At 44.2% G+C, this 21801-nt stretch overlaps 1 protein-coding gene across 4 annotated transcripts in view; it reads right to left on the bottom strand.

Moving 5' to 3' along the window:
* The window catches only part of rnf13 (ring finger protein 13), a 232902-nt gene that overhangs the window by 163697 nt on the left and 47404 nt on the right, over positions 1–21801 (bottom strand). For 2 of the 4 annotated variants that reach the window (XM_080185985.1, XM_080185986.1), the window contains exons 2-3: positions 2608–2742; positions 826–906 (exon numbers count right to left, since the gene is read on the bottom strand). In XM_080185985.1, the coding sequence (XP_080042111.1) occupies positions 826–906; positions 2608–2721 (195 nt within the window). In that variant the 5' untranslated portion in view covers positions 2722–2742. Of the gene's footprint in view, positions 1–825; positions 907–2607; positions 2743–11523; positions 11534–14927; positions 14951–21801 lie in introns of those variants that run through there. The other 2 variants (XM_080185988.1, XM_080185987.1) reach the window with 2 other exon arrangements.

Raw genomic sequence — 21801 nt, 5'->3', positions numbered from 1 at the left:
CCTCATTATTTTGTACATCTCGTTTGAGACTGGGCGTGTGCTGAACTGGTCATGACATCTATTTTGAACAGTATTTTTCTCAAGAAATGAATACACAAAAGAATTCAGAATACAAGCCAAGTTTATGCAGTCAATCCTCACAAGTTAATTATTTAAATCCTAGTACAATTTTGATGAACCTGCCATGTATCCTCTCCTTACCTCAAAAATTTGTATCATTTCACTCATAGGAAGAGAATGTAATTTTCTATATAGTACTGGACACAATTCACCTTTCAAAGCTGAAAATCGAGGCAATTACAAACATGTAAAATTCCTGAATGCAGCACATTTTAAAAAAATGGTGATTCCAAATAACACCTGCCATTGAGGGGAAACACCAAGCAGGCACCAGGAACTTCTAACAGATTTCTGAACAGTTTTAGCTGGTCAAGGTCAGAGATATACTCACAACACAACAATTGCATTTATATAGCATCTCCAATGTATGAAACATTCTAAGGTACTGAAAGTCAATCAAAATTTGACACAAACAAATAACAAGGCAATTGTAAAAGGCGACCAAAAGATTGGTTACGGAGGCAAGAATCATAAGAGCTAGGAACGGGAGTAGGCAATTTAACCCCTCGAACCTGCTCCGCCATTTAATACAATTGTGGCTGGTATATTTTAGAGTGCTTTAAAGGAAGCCAGTGTTGGGGGGGGATTTCCAGGGCCTACGGCAACTGGAAAAGAAAACACAGATGATAATTTCTTCTGAATCAGCAACATGCTTCTCTGATCAAGGTCCCTCCCTGAAATCTCTTATGAATGGCAATACTTTACCTTCAAGCCATCTTTAGGGAGACGGTAACCAAAGCCTGATGGGAGATCATCAAAATTCTGCGTTTGGTTATCGACTGAATGCTGAAAAACATTAACAAAGAATTAGAGTTCCACGTAACCTTCAGTTATTATCATTTAGGTATATGGATATCAAAGTGATTGTCAATACAACTTAGTCCTGAGTCCACACATTAAGTTTGCATTGATTTTGAATCAGGAAACTCAAACTGGGTAAGAACATGCTGTAACATTTATTCCAAACTGATTTTTGGGATAAAAGGCAACATTGAAAAGGAACTAACTTCTTATTGCTTAACTATAGTTGCCCCAAGAACATCAAGACAAAAAGATAGTGTGGGATCTCAGTAACATTTTGACTGGAAAGGCTGAAGTGGATTATGTTAACTCTTACTTGGAAGCATCACAGATCAGGAGCACTCCCTTAATAATCACCTTCGCTTCAACTTCTTTTGGGTCCAAGTGAGCTACCTTTCCTAGAAGTAGCCTTCTTAATAATTAACAGCTAGGTTATAAATACCAGGATATTATAAGGATTCAGGAGTGTCTCTTCAAAGAATTATACCTGCCCACTGAAGTGGATAAGGCTCTTAAAGCTGCGATCAGAGGACGGTGGCACAATGGTTTGCCTCACAGCACAAGGGACCTGGGCTCGATTCCCGATTTGGGTCACTATCATATAGAGTTTGCGCGTTCTCCCCGTGTTTGCATTGGTTTCCTCTGGTTTTCTCCCACAATCCAAAAGACATGCTGGTTAGGTGCGCTGGCCATGCTAAATTCTCCCTCAGTGTACCTGAACAGATGACTGACTGTGGCGCCTTGGGGATTTTCACAAAGCCTAATTGTGACACTAATAAAGAAAATTTAAAAACTAAGATGTTATACTTTACTAACTTATTTACAAATTTAAGAACTGTGACCTGTAATACACTTCAAGTGGGCAAGTACATCACAACATTAAAGATTATAGAAAGATAGAAAATGTCATCTTAGTTCTAATATAGGATCCAATAAAAGAGACTTTAACAACAAATGCAAAGATTAAAAACTCTTGTAACATACCCATTAAATATTTAAAATGATGAGTTACCTTAAACCCCTAAGCGTTTTAGCGTTTGGTATCAAAAGGGTTAGGAAAATTTCCATTTGGCGTGTCTAATTCAAATATGTGTGTGTGTGTGCACAACGGCATCTGATTATGGTCTGTCTTAAAGATAATCCTTCAGCCACTTCTAAGGTATAATTGTCGTATTTACATATGAATTCTATTTATTATCTATATTTCAGCTGGCTGATGTGTATTTTCATAATGAAGCTTAGCTGGTTCCCTTCTTTGAAAGGCAGGAGGGAATCAGTTGGTTTTTACAAGAATACAACAGTTACTATGACAGTTTTCCCTGGTGTCATCCCACCTATTACTAGTTTTACTGAATTCAATTCCACAAGTTGCCAGAAGCACTGAATCGTTGACCTGTACCAAAAACCACAATATTACTGACTAAACTTGCCTCCATAAAGCAAGACTCCGATCAACTTCACTCTTCCTAAGTTAACAACAGCCAACTATAGCAATTGAAAATCACCTAACTCAATAAGGATCAAATAATTTCCTAGTTTAAGTGACTCATCTACACAGCGGCTCCTCACACTGCCCTATGGAGGATTTCTATGTATGAAAATAAAACATTTTCTGAAACTGAAACACAAGTTCAAATATTTCAGATTGCCATCTCATCTTTTTGTTTAATAAGATGTTATACTTACTGCTATAATGTCACCTTCCACAGGCCATAGGTGCAGAAAAGCAACAAAATACACCACGAAGCTCACATGAATCTGTGATGCAGATAAAATCAACAATCCCAATGGCAAAATCATCTTCAAAAATTGCTGCAAAACCTATTCAAAAGAAATAAAAAACAAACATGAAACAAATGAATTAATATACAACTTATATTTCCTTAACACAATAAAGCAAGAACGTATTGAAACAAAATATGACACCTAGCCAATATGGAGGTATTGGGTCAGATCTTGGTCAAAGAGGTAGATTTAAGCATGTCTTAAAGGACGAAAACAAGTAGGGGGATGGGAATTCCAAAGTTTAGGATGCAGACAATTGAAGGGGCAGGCACAAATGATGGAGCAATTAAAATCAGGGATGTTTAACAAGGTTAAATTAAATGTGATGATAGTTCAGACAGTCAAGGGCTGAAGGAGATTACAAGAGATAGGGAGGGCGAGCTCATGGTGGGATTTGAAAACAAGGGTTAGAATTTTAAAATCAAGTCATTGCTTGATTAGAGAGCCAATGTAAATCAGCGAGCATGGGTGATAGGTGAATGGAGCTTGGTGCAAATTAAGGCACAGACACAGCAGAGTTTTGAACATAACATAAGAAATAGGAGCAGGAGTAGGCTATCTAGCCCTTCGAGCCTGCCCCACCATTCAATAAGATCATGGCTGATCTGAAGTGGCTCAGTTCCACTTTCCCGCTTTCTCCCCATAACCCTTAATTCCCCTGTCTATCAGAAACCTATCTACCTGTGACGTAAATATATTCAGCGAGGTAGCCTCCACCACTTCAATGGGCAGAGAATTCCAGAGATTCACCACCCTTTGAGTGAAGAAGTTCCTCCTCAACTCCGATCTAAACTGCCCCCCCGCCTTATCTTGAGGCTGTGCCCTCTAGTCCTGCTATCCTTTGTAAGTGGGAAGAATCTCTCTACCTCTACCCTATCTATCCTCTTCATTATCTTATACGTCTCTATAAGATCCTCCCTCAGCCTTCTAAACTCTAACGACTACAGACCCAGTCTATTCAGTCTCTCTTCATAGGCTAGCCCCCTCATCTCCGGTATCAGCCTCGTGAACCTTCCCTGCACTCCCTCCAAGGCCAATATATCCTTCCGCAAGTGCAGCGACCAAAACTGTACACAATACTCCAGCTGCAGCCTCACCAGTACCCTGTACAGTTGCAGCAAGACCTCCCCGCTTTTATATTCTATCCCCCTCACTATAAAGGCCAACATTCCATTTGCCTTCTTGATCACCTGCTGCACCTGCAGACTGGGTTTTTGCGATTCGTGCACAAGGACCCCCAGGTCCCTCTGCACCGTAGCATGCTGCAACTTTTCGCCTTTTAAATAATAATCCCTCCTACTATTATTTCTACCAAAGTGGATAACCTCGCACTTGCTAACATTATACTCCATCTGCCACGTCCTCGCCCACTCGCTCAGCCTATCCAGATCTCTCTGCAGACTTTCCACACCCTCCACGCAATTTGCTTTTCCACTCATCTTCGTGTCATCAGCAAATTTCGTCACCCTATACTCAGCCCCCTCCTCCAGATCATCTATGTAAATGGTAAACAGTTGAGGCCCCAGCACCAAGATGGCCTCAGGTTTATGGAGGGCATAAGTGTCAGGAGTGTGTCAAAATGGTTAAATCTAGAGGTAACAATTTTCAGCATTAAGGATATGTGGTAAAACAATTCCTAAAATCTCAATGGTCATTGTCATATTTCCTTCTAAGTTAAGGCAGTCATACACATTGGAAACCATGGTTTTATTTTTGAGTTACTTAACCAATTATTCACATCCAGCCCCAGATCATCAACAGGGATGGCACAGTGGTTAGCACTGCTGCCTCACAGTGCCAGGGACCCGGGTTCGATCCTTGGCTTAGATGACTGTCTATGCAGAGTCTGCACATTTTCCCAGTGTCTGCGTGGGTTTCCTCCAGGTGCTCCAGTTTCCTCCCATAGTCTGAAAAGCGTGCTCATTAGATGCACTGGCCATGCTAAATTCGTCCTCAGTACAATCGAACAAGCGCTAGGGTGTGGCAACTAGGGGATGTTCACAGTAACTTCATTGCAGTGTTAATTGAAGCCTAGTTGTGACACTAATAAACTTAAAATATAATCACTATTATTATGGAGTATTTATCATTTTCATCGATACTGTATATTTAACAATTTTACATCCTCAGCTAAATAACCATATATGAAATTCCCTGCTGAAGAGCTTAAGCCAATTTGTTTTGCAGGAAATCTGTTCCACATTTCCACAACACTGCAGTAAAAATATATATTTTCTTTAAAAACTGGCTCTGCTAATGGCATCAAAGGAGTTAGAGTTAGTCTGAACACCAAAAGCCAGAGCTAGTTCAAAAATAATAAGAACATAAGAAATAGGAGCAGGAGTAGGCCACCTAGCCCCTCCAGCCTGCCCTGCAATTCAATAAGATCATGGCTGATCTTGTAGTGGTTCAATCCCACTTACCCGCCTGCTCCCCATAACCCTTAATTCCCTTATTGATCAGAAATCTACCTGTGACTTAAACCTATTCAACGAGGTAGCCTCCACTGCTTCAATGGGCAGAGAATTCCAGAGATTCACTACCTTCTGTGAGAAGAAGTTCCTCCTCAACTCTGTTCTAAGCTGACTCCCCCTTATTTTAAGGCTGTGTCCTCTAGTTCTTGTTTCCTTTCTAAGTGGAATCTCTCTGCCTCCACCTTTCTAGCCCCTTCATTATCTTACATGTCTCTATAAAATCACCCCTCAGCCTTCTAAACTCCAATGAATATAGGCCCAATCTACTCAATCTCCCTTCATAAGCTAACCCCCTCTGATAGACCATTAGGTCTATCAGAACCAGAATAAAAAATATAATAAAACACCAATACTAAAAACCACTGGTTTAAAGTTACCTTTGACAAAAAGAATTACCTTACTTTTTATTGGTCTTCAATTGCAGCTGCTAAACTTTAACCCATCGGTACGGGCTTAATGGGTCGAATGGCCTCTTTCTGCACTATAGGGATTCTATCTGCATAGTTTTTTGGAATTACTTGGAATACTGTTTATCCCATGATGTTTGTTATCTAGTAATATTGTTAGAAGTAACACAATCCTTTAAATAGTTCAGTATAAGCTGCAGGAGATACTGGTCTACCTGCCATTCTTTGACTAAGAGAACAGTGAGAATTGTCAGGCACTTTCAGTTACTGTGACAGGGCCACAATCTGCAGAAGTCTAACAGACTGAAATCAGGCTTCTTTCCAAAACAAATCCACACAACGTTAGACCATTAACTCTCATCAGTACTGAGCAAATTAATGGCCTTCATTAGAAGGCGGCAAAGCAAATATGAGAAAAAAAAATTATGGAAAATCTCAACCCAGTAAACGGCAGCTAACATGCACTCAGGGAACAAACATTTTCCTGTCGAACCAATCTAATTGATCTATTTAAAGCAAGTGGATTCTGGAAATTCTTACAAAGTGATGCACCCAACTTTCAAAGAGAATTCAGCAAAATTTTATGAGAAAAACGATTTAAGATGGGCAGGGATTCAATGCAAATCTTGAACATAAGAAATAGGAGCAGGAGTAGGCCATCTAGCCCCTCGAGCCTGCCCCGCCATTCAATAAGATCATGGCTGATCTGTCGTGGCTCAGTTCCACATTCCCGCCCTCTCCCCATAACCCTTAATCCCCTTGCCTATCAAAAACCTATCAACCCGCGTCTTAAAAATATTGAGCGAGGCAGCCTCCACCACTTCAACGGGTAGAGAATTCCAGAGATTCATCACCCTTTGAGTGAAGAAGTTCCTCCTCAACTCTGTTCTAAACCACCCTCCCTTTATCCTGAGGCTGTGCCCTCTAGTCCTACTGTCCTTTCTGAGCGGGAAGAGCCTCTCCACCTCTATCCTATCCATCCCATTCAACACCTTATATGTCTCAATGAGATCACCCCTCCTTCTTCTAAACTCTAACAAGTACAAGCCTAGTTTATTCAGCCTCTCCTCATAGTTCAACCCCCTCAACTCCGGAATCAGCCTAGTAAACCTCCTCTGCACTCCCTCCAAGGCCAAAATATCCTTGCGTTAAGTGCGGCGACCAAAACTGCACACAGTACTCCAGTTGCAGCCTCACCAGTGCCCTATACAGCTGCAGCAAGACCTCCCTACTTTTATATTCAATCCCCCTCGCTATGAAGGCCAGCATCCCATTTGCCTTCCTGACCACCTGCTGCACCTGCAGGCTGGGTTTTTGCGACTCATGCACAAGGACCCCGAGGTCCCTCTGCACCATCGCATGCTGCAGTTTTTCGCCACATAAGTAATAGTCCTTCCTACCATTATTCCTACCAAAGTGGACAACCTCACATTTGCCAACATTAAATTCCATTTTCCAGTTCCTGGCCCATTCGCCCAGCCTATCTAGATCGTTCTGCAGACTCTCAACACCCTCCGCACAATAAGAACATAAGAACATAAGAAATAGGAGCAGGAGTAGGCCATCTGGCCCTTCGAGCCTGCCCCGCCATTCAATAAGATCATGGCTGATCTGTCGTGGCTCAGTTCCACTTTCCCGCCCTCTCCCCATAACCCTTAATCCCCTCTCTTATCAAAAACCCATCAACCCGCTTCTTAAAAATATTTAGCGAGGCAGCCTCCACCACTTCAACGGGCAGAGAATTCCAGAGATTCACCACCCTTTGAGTGAAGAAGTTGCTCCTCAACTCCGTTCTGAACCGCCCCCCCTTTATCTTGAGGCTGTGCCCCCTAGTCCTACTGTCTTTTTTGAGCGGGAAGAGTCTTTCCACCTCTATCCTATCCATCCCATTCATCATCTTATACGTCTCAATGAGATCTCCCCTCATTCTTCTAAACTCTAACGAGTACAAGCCTAGTTTATATATGGGTAAGAAACTGATTGGGGAGTGTGCGGCATGTTTCTTGGGTTAAACTGGTTTTAGATTATATACAGAGCAATGCCAGGAGTGAAAATTATGTTCTTAATCTGTATCACATACAGCCAACTTCATCAAAACTGACAGATTTCAGTGTTGCCACAAGCTGGATGAGCCAACATTAAAGTACAAGGAGATTGTCATCGACTTCAGGAGGCGTAGAGAAAAACGTGCCCCTGTCTACATCAACAGGGACGAAGTAGAAAAGATCGAGAGCTTCAGATCACCAACAACCTGTCCTGGTACCCCCTATGCTGACACTATAATTAAGAAAGCCCACCAATGCCTCTATTTTCTCAGAGGATGAAGGAAATTTGGCACGTCAGCTATGACTCTCACCAACTTTTACAGACACACCTTCGAAAGCATTCTTTCTGGTTGTATCAGTTTGGTATGGTTGCTGCTCTGCCCAAGACCACAAGAAACTACAAAAGGTCGTGAATGCAGCCCAATCCATCACACAAACTAGCCTCCCATATATTGACTCTGTTCATTGCCGCGGAAAAGAATGCAGCATACTTAAGGATCCCACACATTCTGGACATTCCCTCTTCCATCTTCTTCCGTCAGGAAAAAGACACAAAATTCTAAGGTCACGTATCAACTGACTCAAGAACAGCTTCTTCCCTGCTGCTATCAGACTTTTGAACGTTGCATTAAGTTGATCTTTTTCGACACCCTAGCTATGACTGTAACACTACATTCTGCACTCTCTCGTTTCCTTCTCTATGAGCGATATGGTTTGTCTGTATAACACGCAAGAAACAATACTTTTCACTGAATGCTAATACATGTGGCAATAATAAATCAAATCCAAATCAAATCAATCTATGATATGGAGATGCCAGCATTGGACTGGGGTAGGCACAGTAAAATGTCTCGCAACACCAGGTTAAAGGCCAACAGGTTTATTTGGTGGCACAAGCCTTCGAAGCGCTGTTCCTTCATCAGGTGAGTGCAGGACTTGGTTCACAAACAGGGCATACAGACACAAACGCAATTACAAGATAATGGCTGGAATGCGAGTCTTAACAAGTAATCAAGTCTTTACAGGTACAGACAATGTGGGTGGAGGGAGGGTTAAGCACAGGTTAAAGAGGTGTGAATTGTCTCTAGCCAGGACAGTTAGTGAGATTTTACAAGCCCAGGCAAGTCATGGGGGTTACAGATAGTGAGACATGGACCCAAGATCCCAGCTGAGGCAGTCTTCGTGTGTGGAACTTGACTATCAGTTTCTGCTCGGTGATTCTGCGTTGTTGTGTGTCGTGAAGACCACTTCCTCAAGCCATCCTTTCTTGCAGCATATGAGGTAGACAACATTGGCCGAGTCGCAAGAGTATGTAGTATGTACCTGATGGACAGTGTTCTTACGTGAGATGATGGCATCCGTGATGATGATCCCAAAAGATCTGGCACGTCTTGCAGAGTTTGTTGTGGCAGGGTGGTGTTGTAGTCACTGTTCGCCTGAAGGCTAGGTAGCTTGCTGCGGACAATGGTCTGTTTGAGGTTATGCGGTTGCTTGAAGGCACGTAGTGGGGGTGTGGGGATGTCCTTGGCGAGATGTTCGTCTTCATCGATGATATGCTGAAGGCTCCAGAGAAGATAACATAGCTTCGCCGCTCCGGGGAAATACTGAACGACAAAGGGTACTCTGTGCTCTGTATTTGTCTTCTGGGGAGCTTTTCACTGCAGCTTTTCACTGTGATGCATCAGATCAGTGAGACCATATTTGCATCTCGATATGCCAACATTTTCATGCACAGGTTTGAACGAGACCTCTTCATCACACAGGACCTTCAACTGATGCTATGCACTAGATACATCAATGACATTTTCTTCCTTTGGAATCACGGCAAACAATCACTGAAGAACTATACGGTGACATCACCAAGTTCCATCCTACCATCAGACTCAATATGGACTGCTCTCCAGAGTTGGTTGCATTCTTAGACGCACACATCTCCATCAAGGACGGTCATCTCAGCACTTCACTGTACCACAAGCCCACGGATAATCTCATGATGCTCCACTTCTCCAGCTTCCATCCTAAACACATTAAAGAAGCCATCCCTTATCAACAAGCTCTCCGTATACACAGGATCTGCTCAGATGAGGAGGATTGCAATAGACACCTACAGACACTGAAAGACGCCCTCATAAGAACAGGATATGGTGCTCGACTTATTGGTTGACAGCTCTGATGCACCACAGCGAAAAACTGCACAGACCTCCTCAGAAGGCAAACGCAGGACACAGCAGACAGAGTACCTTTCATCGTCCAGTGCTTCCCCAGAGCACAGAAGCGACGACATCTTCTCCAGAGCCTTCAACATATCGATGAAGATGAACATCTTGCCAAGGCCATTCACACACCCCCACCTCTCGTCTTCAAACAGACCATTGTACACAGCAAACTACCCAGCCTTCAGGAGAACAGTGACCATGACACCACTGAACTCTGCCAAGGCAACCTCTGCAAGCCATGCCAGATCATCGCCATCATCTCACATGAGAACACCATCCACCAGGTACATGGTATATACTCTTGCGATTCAGCCAATGTTGTCTACCTGATATGCTACAGGAAATGATGTCCCGAGGCATGGTACATTGGCGAGCCCATGCAGATGCTACGACAACGGAGGAATGGACACCTCTCAACAGTCATCAGGCAGGAAAGCTCCCTTCCTGTCGAGGAATACTTCAGCAGTCAAGGGCATTCAACCTCTGATCTTTGGGTATGCGTTTTCCAAAGCAGCCTTCAAGACACAAGACAGTGCAAAATTGCCGAGCAGAAACTGATAGCCAAGTTCCACACACGAGGACGGCCTCAACCAGGGTCTTGGGTTCATATCACACTATCTGTAACCCCCATGACTTGCCTAGTTTTGCAAAATCTCACTAACTGTCCTGGCTTGAGACAATACACATCTCTTTAACCTGTACTTAACCCTTTCTCCACTCGCATTGTATGTACCTGTAAAGACTTGATTACCTGTTAAGACTCGCATTCCAACCATTATCTTGTAATTTTATCTATATATACTCTGATTGTGAGCCAAATCCTGCACTCACCTGAAGGAGCAGCACTCTGAAAACTCGTGCTACCAAATAAATCTGTTGGACTTTAACCTGGTGTTGTGAGACTTCTTACCAAATCAATCCAGCAGGTGAATGCAAGAACAGTTTTAGGGGAGTTTAGTTGGTGGTAGCGGAGGAGTACTGTGCACAAAGCCCAATAAATTGTTGAATCAATACAGGAACTAATTCACATGAAACACTTGAAAGTCATAAGCAAAGTGGTTATTTTCAAAGACCATCGGAGACATAAGTTGAATTTGAAGACACGAGTCAGGAAATATTAAAGGTAAATAAGGAGGTAAATGGCAAGATAAAATTAAACTGAAGTATAAAGTATTACACAGAGGAAGAATAGGATAAATACTTCATCCAAGGTGACTTGTCACCATTCATGAAATTTAAAAAGCCTTGAGGCATTAGTAACTCAGCACTCAATGTCCAAACACTTTGACACAAACAAATAAAAAAAAGGAACTGGATACAAATACATATTATTCTCAAGCTTCATGGTGTTTGGATGGAAGTGTTCAAGGATTTATGACAATTCAAAGAAATATTACAAATGAATTCTAGCACCACAGTAACTACTGAAGAAACATGAGTTTTTCAGCCATAAGGAAAAGTGACCAAGAGTTGGCCTTTGTACCAAACATGTAAATGACACAAATGACAAGTTAAGTGGACACTGATTTAAGGATCAATTTAGGATTGTGTTCGGAAAGCTCCTTTTCACTGAGTGAGCAATAATAAATAACATCTAGTTATAGCAGCAGAGACAAGACCCTGAAATAATTTGACTAAAAATTAGATGGCACGATTGCGAAATATTGGTTCTTACCTGTGGTAGCACTGGCCCCTTTACGGGGTGAATCTTACCACATTACTGGGCTGGAGCCAATGGAGCGCAAGCGCATGAACTTGGGCTGATCAGGAGCATGGGCAAGCATTCCTGGGGCTGGAGGGCTTCATTTGGAGTCCTGTCATTGTTAGGAGTAGACATGTAATGGTCATGCTGTTGAACCTTTCGTGTACATAGTTCTTATCAATAAACCCTTTTAGTTAATTGTTTGCCACAATTGTTTGCCTCGAGTTATTACACTAGTGACAAGGAAAAACTAGATCAGTGGTTGAAAGCCCGCAGTGCGGAGTTGAGAGGGGGGAGAAAAGTGATCTCTCGAAGGTGAAATGCAAAAAAGATAAAGATTCTGTCCTGTCTTAAGATACCATTATTTGGACAGATTGGACAATTTGGCTCCAAGATCAAGAGTTGGGGACAGTATATTAAGAGGCTATGGTATTTATTTGTGGCGAACAAAATGGCAGCCAAGGGGAAACAAAAGGCAATACTGCTCGCAGCATACAGCCCAGAGTTACAACCTAGTGAGGAGTTTTGACATCAGACATGATACGAAGCTCCGAACGCAAACATTTTTGATCAGTTAGTCAATTTGGTTAACCCCCGACTTTGCATAATCATGCAAAGATACAAATTTCATTCTGCAGTTAGAGTGTCAGTAGGGATGGCCTCCAGCTTTGTGGCCAGACTGAGCACTGTGGCAGGCTGAGCACTGCGAGTTTGAGTCTTCGTTGGGAAACACGCTGACGGACTGTTTAGTATGTGCGATCAACAACCTCATCACTCAATAGAAACCGCTTGCTGAAACCAAAATTTCACTGCAGTAGAGATGGTCCAATGACAGTGCGCTGAGCAAGGTGCGTGAGAGCTGCAAGGCATGCAGAATGAGGTGAACCAGTTGAGGCGGAAAACGGCTGCTGCTAGCAACAATCCCAGTGAGGGCATAACGGAGCCTGAAAAGAGTTGTTCAGCACCAGGGTCTGAGGCATGTTTTAGACATGGAGGATGTGCCACTGCAGGAATTCAAATGTTAAAGGTTCACCTGCAAGCTAGGTGCAGAACGACGCAGGCTTCATGGAGTACTCCAAAAGAAAAGGAAACAATTCATACAACCTTGTAATAAGCTAGTGGAGGAACCAAAGGAGGGATCTGAGGCTTCCACACAATCAAATCCAACTCAGCAAGGTACCACTTGTATATATTGTCTTAACGGTAAGCGGCCACCCCCTGAAGATGGAGGTTGACAATGGTGTGGCAGCCATTTTCATCAAGGAAAAGACATTCATGCACCTCCAGAAGGGACTGCAGCCATTAAGCCTTAGCGATTCTGAAGCTGGCTTTGCAACATATACTGGAGAAACAATAATTATAATGGGACCAATCTCTGTGCCGGTATCATACGGAAGCCAGTCTGCTTAGCTGCCCATCATTGTGATTGAAGGGCTGATGCCCAGTCTCAAGGGCCAGGATTATTTAATACTTATAAAACTGAACTGACTAGACATATTAAGATCCAGGAATCCTTGTGTGAATATCATGTGATGTTCCAGAGGGAACTTGGTCAAATAAAAAAGGTTACAGCTAAAATTTACTTCAACCCCAAGGCTATGCTAGGCTTTTTACAAGTTTGCCCCATACCACACACACTGCATCAAAATGTGGAGGTTGATCTGAAAAGGCTGGAAGACTTGGGTATTATCAAGCCTGAGCAGTTTTCAGAATGGGCCACACCCATTGCCCCCTGAAACTAGACCACGCTGAGAGGATCTGCAGGGAATATAAACTGACTGCGAACAGAGGAGCTCAGCTGGATCATTACCCCATTCCCAGGATAGAGGACCTCTATGCTTAGTTAGCGGGGGGGGGGGGTCTCAAATACACTAAACTAGACCCAAGTCATGCTAATCAACAACTGGAACAGGACTCCAGAGAGTTAATTACAATAAATTTCCACAAGGAGTTATTATATCAGTACACCAGACTGCCATTTGCCATCATATTGGCCTATGCCATTTTCAACACACTATGGACAGCCTGTTGCAGGGAACCTCAAAATGGTGGTATATTTGGACAATGTCCTTATTAGAAGTGTGCCTCCTGAGAAACATGCTGCAAACCTAGAAGAGGTCCAAGGAAGCTGGCACACAGTTGAAATCAGAGAAATGTGTTTTCCAAGCTGAAGAGGCTACATACCTTGAGTTCAAAATGGATGCAAAGAGGCTACATCCCCTCAAAGATATAGCGAAAGCTTTTAAAGGAGTGTCAGAGCCAAGGAATGTGGCAGAACTTAAGTCTTTCTTAGGAATGGTGAATTATTACTGAAGATTTCTGCCAAATGCATCAATAATTTGGCCCCCCACACCAGCTTTTAAAAAGGCTGAAGCGCTGGAAGTGGGGAAATATGTAAAAAGAAGCTTCTGTAAATGTCAACAGGCTTTACAGTTGTCATCATTGCTCATGCACTTTAGAATCATAGAATTCCTACAGTACAGAAGGAGGCCAGTCAGCCCATCAAGTCAGTACCAACCACAAGTCCATCCAAGCCCTATTCCCATAACCCCACACATTTACCCTGCTAATCCCCCTGTCACAAGGGCCAACTCAGCATGGCCAATCAACCTAACCCGCACATCTTTGGACTGTGGGAGGAAACCCACGCAAACACATGGAAAATGCCCAAGCTCCATACAGGCAATCACCCAAAGCCAGAATTGAACTTGGGTCCCTGGCGCTGTGGGGTAGCAGTGCTAATCAGTGTGCTACCCACTTTCTCCAGGGTAGTTGGTTATGCAGTGAAAAAATTGCACCAATACATCTGTGATCAGCATTTCACGATCATGTCAGACCATAAGCCATTACCAAGAGGCTAAGCCAGCGCCACCTATTGCCTCAGCTAGGGTGCAGAGATGGACTTTGTTGCTGGCAGCATACGGCTCTAGTTTCCAGCATGGGATAGGAACCAGATTTCAAACACGGATGCATTGAGCTGCCTTCCCCTTCCACAGATCGTACAGTCAACGTCTATTCCGCAGGAGATAGTTTTGGCTCTTGATTTTTTGGACACTTGTCTGTTTCAGCAACCAACATTAAGTCATCATCTGATAGGGACACGTTGTCAGCAAAGGTCAAGAAAATGGTACTGACAGGATGGCACGCAAGGCGTTATTTGTAACACGGAGACGGGAAAGCCTGCAAAGATGAAGTGCTATTGTGGGGGCCAATGTCATCAAACCGCCCCCAGGGCGATGGCCCCTGCTCCAGGAGTTACAGATGCCTATATTTGCCAGAGCAGAATGAAATGTTGGCCAGAAGTTACATCTGGTGGCCTGGCATTGACAAGAGACATTGAACAAATGGTTCGGCAGTGTGAAAGTTGTCAGACTCACCAAGTATTATCTTCACCAGCGAATATGCACCTTTAGGGATGGCTGAGCCGTCCATGGTCGCAGCCTCATGTAGATTTTGCTGGATCTTTTTTGGGGCACAGGTTCCTGATCTTAGTAGATGCTCATTCCAACTGGCTGGACATTCAGCTCATCAGATCCAGCACTGTCACATCTACTATTGAGAAACTGAGGTAGATCTTTGCAATGTGTGGCTTTCCAGAAGTGTTGGTATTGGACAACGGAACAATGGAAATTCATCGCTGATGAGTTTCAGACTTTCATCAGGTCTAATGGCATTTGTCATGTTAGGTCAGCCCCCTACCATCTTCCTCAAATGTGCTGGCAGAGCGAGCCGTGCAGACATTCAAAGTTTCCATGAGAAGCAGGATCATAGGCCGTTGCCATTGAGATTGGCAAGTTTTTTGTTGTCCTACAACACTACACTGCATGCCACCACTGGAGTCACACTTGCAGGATTGCTGACAGGTTAGCGTCTACGCACCTGTTTGGACTTAATATTCCCAAATTTGTAGGAGGGTGGAGGCAAGGTGAGCCTCTCAGGAAGAGTACCATGACTGTCAGGAAGAGGATAGGTCATTTCATGTGGATGGCTTCATGTTCGTACGGAATTTTGATGCTGTACCTGCCTGGGTGTCAGGGAGAGTTGTTGAGAAGACAGGGCCAGACCCATAAGTGATTGGGGCATACAGCCTTTGAGTTGAGAAGCATGTCAGTCACTGGCACAACAGAATGCAGCCAACTCCAGGTGACAAGCAACTGTATCCTGCCTCAAGTTCGTATGTACCAGCCTCTGAAAAAGACAGTTCCATGTCTGTGGGAGGATCAAAACAGAAAGAAGTCTCACAAACACTAGCTTAAAGTCCAACAGGTTTATCTGTAGCAAAGGCCACAGCTTTCAGAAGATAGCTTGTTGGACTTCAAGCTCGTGTTGTGAGACTTCTTTTTGTTTTTACCCCAGTCCAACGCTGGCATCTCCACACCATGGTGGGGTCAAGGCAGCCTTTTGGCTTCAGCAGAAGGCGCAGCTGGCAAGGGTTCAGCTCTGGAGGGAACCAGCACACCCAACCCATCAGTAGATCCTGTGTTGCCAGCAATTGATAAACCTCAGACAGAGTTGTGGCATTCAGCATGGATCCAAAAGTCTCCACACCAGATGATATTTATGAACTGTTTTCTCCTGATGTCACTCCTGGAATATTATTGCTTCTCTGCTTATGTATTAACATTTTTTTAGCCTGAGGTCACATATTAACCAACTCAAAAACCCTGCAGACATCAGACTTTTGAATGGACATTCCTCGCATTAAGTTAACCCTTCTCTACACCCTATGACTGTAACACTACATTCTTCACTCTCTCCTTTCCTTCTCTATGAACTGTATGCTTTGACTGTATAGTGTGCAAGAAACAATACTTTTCACTGTTATACTAATACATGTGACAATAATAAATCAAATCAAAATCAAATCAAAGGTGGTCCAAGAAGTTTGGGGGGGGGTGTGGGATATGATAGGAGTGTGGAAGCGTGGTCCTTTTAAGGGGTGAGCCTTTGCAGGTCACGTGACTGGGCCAAACCCAATGGAGTGCAAGTGCATGAACCTGCACCAATTAGGAGTGAGGGTGAGAATTTCAGGGCTGGAGGGCTTCAGTTCGAGTGAGGATGTTTTTAGGAGTAGACGTTTATTAATTGTGTGGTTGAACCCTTCACATATATAGCTCTTCTTATCAATAAACCCTTTTAATTTATTGTTTGCCACATCCAGTCACCTCAAGTCTTTACATTACCAATCGGAAAATGTGTCAGGTACCTCTCCATCTGTCTCCAACTAGTGTCAATGTCGTTCAGTGAAAACATCAATAAATAGGTTGTACAAAATGTAAGATGAGTCATTAAACTTAAAATCCCATTTTGTGTTTCAGATTATATTCAAATCCATTTTTTTGAAGGTGGGGAAAAGCAGGAGGAAATCCTTATGTTCCCCAAATGAGATTATTTCAAATTTGTTAATATGTCTGGGGACAGAGTAGTGGGCACATATTCAAGTTCAAACAAAGTAGGTATTTCCCAGTAAGGACAGACTGACTAGTCTAAGTTAATATTCCCTACAGTTTAAGAGGAATGAGGTGTAATCGCATGAGGTTCACTAGGGTAGATGCTCCAAAATGCTTTCACTAGTTGGATAATTCGAGAACAAAAGATCATAATTTCACGATAAGGAGCTGGCCGTTTGGGTCTGAAATCATAGAATCCCAACAGAAGGAGGCCGTTCGGCCCACCGAGTCTGCATCGACTACAATCCTACCCAGACCCTATTCCTATAACCCCACATATTTGCCCTGCTAACCCCTGTGACACTAGGGTCAATTTTAGCATGTCCAATCAACTTAACCCACACATAGATGATCTGGAGGAGGGAACCAAGTGTATGGTGTCGAAATTTGCTGAGGACACCAAGATTGGGGGAATGGCAAATTGAGTGGAGGGTGTGGAGAGTCTGCAGAAGGATCTAGATAGGCTGGGCGAATGGACCAGGAAATGGCAAATGGAATTTAATGTTGGCAAGTGCGAGGTGGTCCACTTTGGTAGGAATAATGGTAGGAAGGACTACTTCTTACGGGGCGAAAAACTGCAGCAGGCGACGGTGCAGAGGAACCTCGGGGTCCTTGTGCATGAGTCGCAAAAACCCAGCCTGCAGGTGCAGCAGGTGGTCAGGAAGGCGAATGGGATGCTGGCCTTCATAGCGAGGGGGATTGAATATAAAAGTAGGGAGGTCTTGCTGTGGCTGTATAGGGCATTGGTGAGGCCGCAGCTGGAGTACTGTGTGTAGTTTTGGTCGCCGCACTTACGCAAGGATATTTTGGCCTTGGAGGGAGTGCAGAGGAGGTTTACTAGGCTGATACCGGAGTTGAGGGGGTTGAGCTATGAGGAGAGGCTGAATAAACTAGGCTTGTACTCGTTAGAGTTTAGAAGAATGAAGGGAGATCTCATTGAGACGTATATGATGTTGAATGGGATGGATAGGATAGAGGTGGAGAGACTCTTCCCACTCAGAAAGGACAGTAGGACTAGGGGGCACAGCCTCAAGATAAAGGGGGGGCGGTTTAGAACGGAGTTGAGGAGCAACTTCTTCACTCAAAGGGTGGTGAATCTCTGGAATTCTCTGCCCGTTGAGGTGGTGGAGGCTACCTCACTAAATATTTTTAAGACGCGGGTTGATGGGTTTTTGATAAGCGAGGGGATTAAGAGTTATGGGGAGAGGGCGGGAATGTGGAACTGAGCCACGACAGATCAGCCATGATCTTATTGAATGGCGGGGCAGGCTCGAAGGGCTAGATGGCCTACTCCTGCTCCTATTTCTTATGTTCTTATATTTGGACCGTGGGAGGAAACCAGAGCACCCGGAAAAAACCCACGGTGCACCAATGAGGAGGAATTTCTTTACTCAGTGGTGATGTGGATTGCCGACATTGGACTGGGGCAGACACAGTAAGAAATCTCACAACACCAGGTTAAAGTCCAACAGACTTTTTGGTAGCACGAGCTTTCGAAGCACTGCCCCTTCATCAGGTGAGTACAGGATTTGATTCACAAACAGGGCATATATAGCCACAAACTCAATTACAAGATAATGGTTGGAATGCGAGTCTGAACGGGTAATCAAGTCTTTACAGGTGCCGACAATGCGAGTGGAGGGAGGGTTAAGCGTAGGTTAAAGAGGTGTGAATTGTCTCCAGCCAGGACAGTTAATGAGATTCTGCAAGCCCAGGCAAGTCATGGGGGTTACAGGTGGTGTGACATGAACCCAAGATCCCGGTTGAGGCCGTCCTCGTGTTCGGAACTTGGTTATCAGTTTCTGCTCAGTGATTCTGCATTGTTGTGTTTCGTGAAGGCCGCCTTGGAGAACGCTTACGTGAAGGTCAGAGGCTAAATGCCTTTGACTGCTGAAGTGTTTCCCGACAGGAAGGGAACACTCCTGCCCGGTGACTGTCGAGCGGTGTCCATTCATCCATTGTTGTACTGTCTGCATGGTCTCGCCAGCGTACCATGCCTTGTGATATCCTTTCTTTCAGCGTATCAGGTAGACAACGTTGGCTGAGTCACAACAGTATGGACCCCGTGTACCTGTTGGATGGTATTCTCACATATCAATGATCCGGCACATCTTGCAGAGATTGCAGTGTCAAGGTTGTGTGGTGTTACGATCACTGTTCCCCTGACAGCTGGGTAATTTGCTGCATACAATGGTCTGTTTGAGGTTACACGGTTGTTTGAAGGCAAGTAGTGGGGATGTGGAGATGGTCTTGGCAAGATGTTCATCTTCATCGATGACATGTTGAAGGCCCTGGAGAAGACGTCCGGGGAAGTACTAGACTATGGAGGCACTCTGTCCCATGTTTGCCTTCTGAGAAGATCTGTACAGATTTTCACTGTGGCGCGTCAGAACTGTCGATCAAAGGGTTGAGCACCATATCCTGTTCTTATGAGGGCATCTTTCAGCATCTGGAGATGTCTTTACAATCCTCCTCATCTGAGCACATCCTGTGTAAAAGGAGGGTTTGTCCATAGGGGATGGCTTCTTAAATGTGTTCAGGGTGGAAGCTGAAGAAGTGGAGCATCGTGAGGTTATCCTTGGGCTTGGGGTACAGTGAAGTGCTGAGGTGGCCATTCTTGATGGAGATGCACGTGTCCAAGAATGCAACCGATTCTGGAAAGTGGTCCATAGTGACTGTTCGTTGGTCTCATCATATAGTTGTTTCAGTGATTGCTCACCATGAGTCCAAAGGAAGAAAATGTCATCAATGTATCTAGGGTATAGCATTGGTTGAAGGAGCTGTGCGGTGAAGAAGTCTTGTTCAAACCTGTGCACGAAGATGTTGGCAAATTGAGGTGCGAATTTGGACCCCATGGCTGATCCCTGTTTCTGGATGAAGAACTGACTGTTGAAAGTGAAGAAATTGTGGTCCAGGAGGAAGCGAATCACCTGTTGAATTGCATCTGGAGATTGGCAGTTATCAGCATTGAGTACTGAGGCAGTTGCAGCAATATTGTCATTGTGGGGGATGCTGGTCTAGAGTGCCAAGACATTCATTGTGACAAAGAGTGTTCCTGGTTCACCATGGGTGCTGAGTTTCTATAAGTCCGTAGTATCGCAACAGAAACTAGGGTTTTTTTGTACAATGGGTTTCAGGGTGCCCTCGACATAGCCAGGTAGATTCTTACACAGGGTCCCATTGCCTGATACGACGGGACGGCTGGGTGTGTTGGCCATGTGTATCTTCAGGAGGCAGTAGGACTCTCCAATGCAAGGAATACGTATGTTAAGAGCACGGAGGGCGCTCCAAAGGTGCAGATCAAAGGTCCTGATCAGTCTGTTGAGTTGACAGGTGTGTTCTTTGGTTGCATCTGTGGGTAACGGTCTATAGTGTTCCTCATTGAACCAAATGGATTATGCAAAGAAGTGCAGCGACAGCTGAACAATGTGACAATGGCCCCTCCTTTGCTGACAATGTTACAATTGATCTTCAGCGCGTGGATGGTGTTGCGTTCCGCTTGGGTGATGTTCGGGGCTGTCTTGCGAGTATGGCTGACAAATCTGGCATTGACGCACCTTCTGACGGCTCGGGCATACATGTCGAATCAAGGGCAGCAGCCTTCAAGAGGAAGCCAATTCGGCTGTTTCCTCTTTGGTCGTTGCACCGCTGCTCTGGTTCATTGGCTGTCTCAATGGGTTCATTGTTGACCTCTTGCAGTTTGTAGAGAAACTCCCGGAGCCTCATTCGCCTGATGAATTCCTCTGTGCCTGCTGTGAGACTGATGGTGTCTATTTTGGTGGTGGGGCAAAAATTGAGCCCTCGATTTTATCTGGCTGAAGTGTGCAGTCCAACAAGTTGACAGTGGACTTCCCCGCATTGGTACTGTTTTCTACTGTGGTACGGGCTGAGGCTTGGTTGCCTCTGGTGACGATGCCACGTTTCTCAAGTTTCCTGATCTTGGTATGCATGTAGATGGCGTAGTTCCATTAGAATGTCTGCTTGACAGTATTTCGCAGCTGATCTGCGTCCTGAGTGCAAGTCAAGAATATGGACTCTATCTTAGTTTTCAGGGTGTGGTGTCTGCTGTAGAGCTGGTGTATGAGGGGTTGAAGAGTGTGAGAGAAGAGCGATGGCAAAGTCTCACACCATAGACTCTGTTATAGGTTGATCTGAGTGAGTTTGTGGTCTGTAGTCCGTTCGGTATCTTGTCTGCTTTCTTGCATCTCTATAGAAACTTGATGTCTGTGTTGATATGAGCAATCTGCCTGGAGATCCTCTTCACTTTGAACCAGCAGTTTGCGGTATCGGTGGTAGCCAGGATGTAGAGTTGCCGGCGTTGGACTGAGGTAGGCACAGTCAGTAGTCTCACAACACCAGGTTGAAATTCAATAAGTTTCACACCTCTTTAACCTGTGCTTAACCCTCTCTCCACTCACATTGTCTGCACCTGTAAAGACTCACATTCCAACCATTGTCTTGTAATTGAGTTTGTGTCTATATATGACCTGTTTGTGAAACAAATCCTGCACTCACCTGATGAAGAAGCAGCACTCAAAGCTCGTGCTACCAAATAAACCTGTTAGACTTTAACCTGGTGTTGAGAGACTACTTAGTTTTCTCAGCAGTTTACGGATCTTTAGAATTCTCTACTCAAAGAAGCTGTGATTGCTCAGTCAGTCGGAGGTATATATTTCAGCCAGAAAGCAATAATGTTTTGTATATAAAGGGAGTCAGTAAACACAGGGTTAGTGCAGGAAAGTTTGGCTGAGGTAGATGATCAGGCATGATTCTACCGAATGATGCAACAGTCTTAAATAGA

The sequence above is a fragment of the Carcharhinus amblyrhynchos genome, chromosome 3 (assembly GCF_965287045.1).
Source record: "Carcharhinus amblyrhynchos chromosome 3, sCarAmb.v2.hapA, whole genome shotgun sequence".
Taxonomy (NCBI): Eukaryota; Metazoa; Chordata; class Chondrichthyes; order Carcharhiniformes; family Carcharhinidae; genus Carcharhinus; species Carcharhinus amblyrhynchos.
The sequence above is the reverse complement of the archived record's forward strand: the minus strand, read 5'-3'. Positions and strand labels throughout refer to the sequence as shown.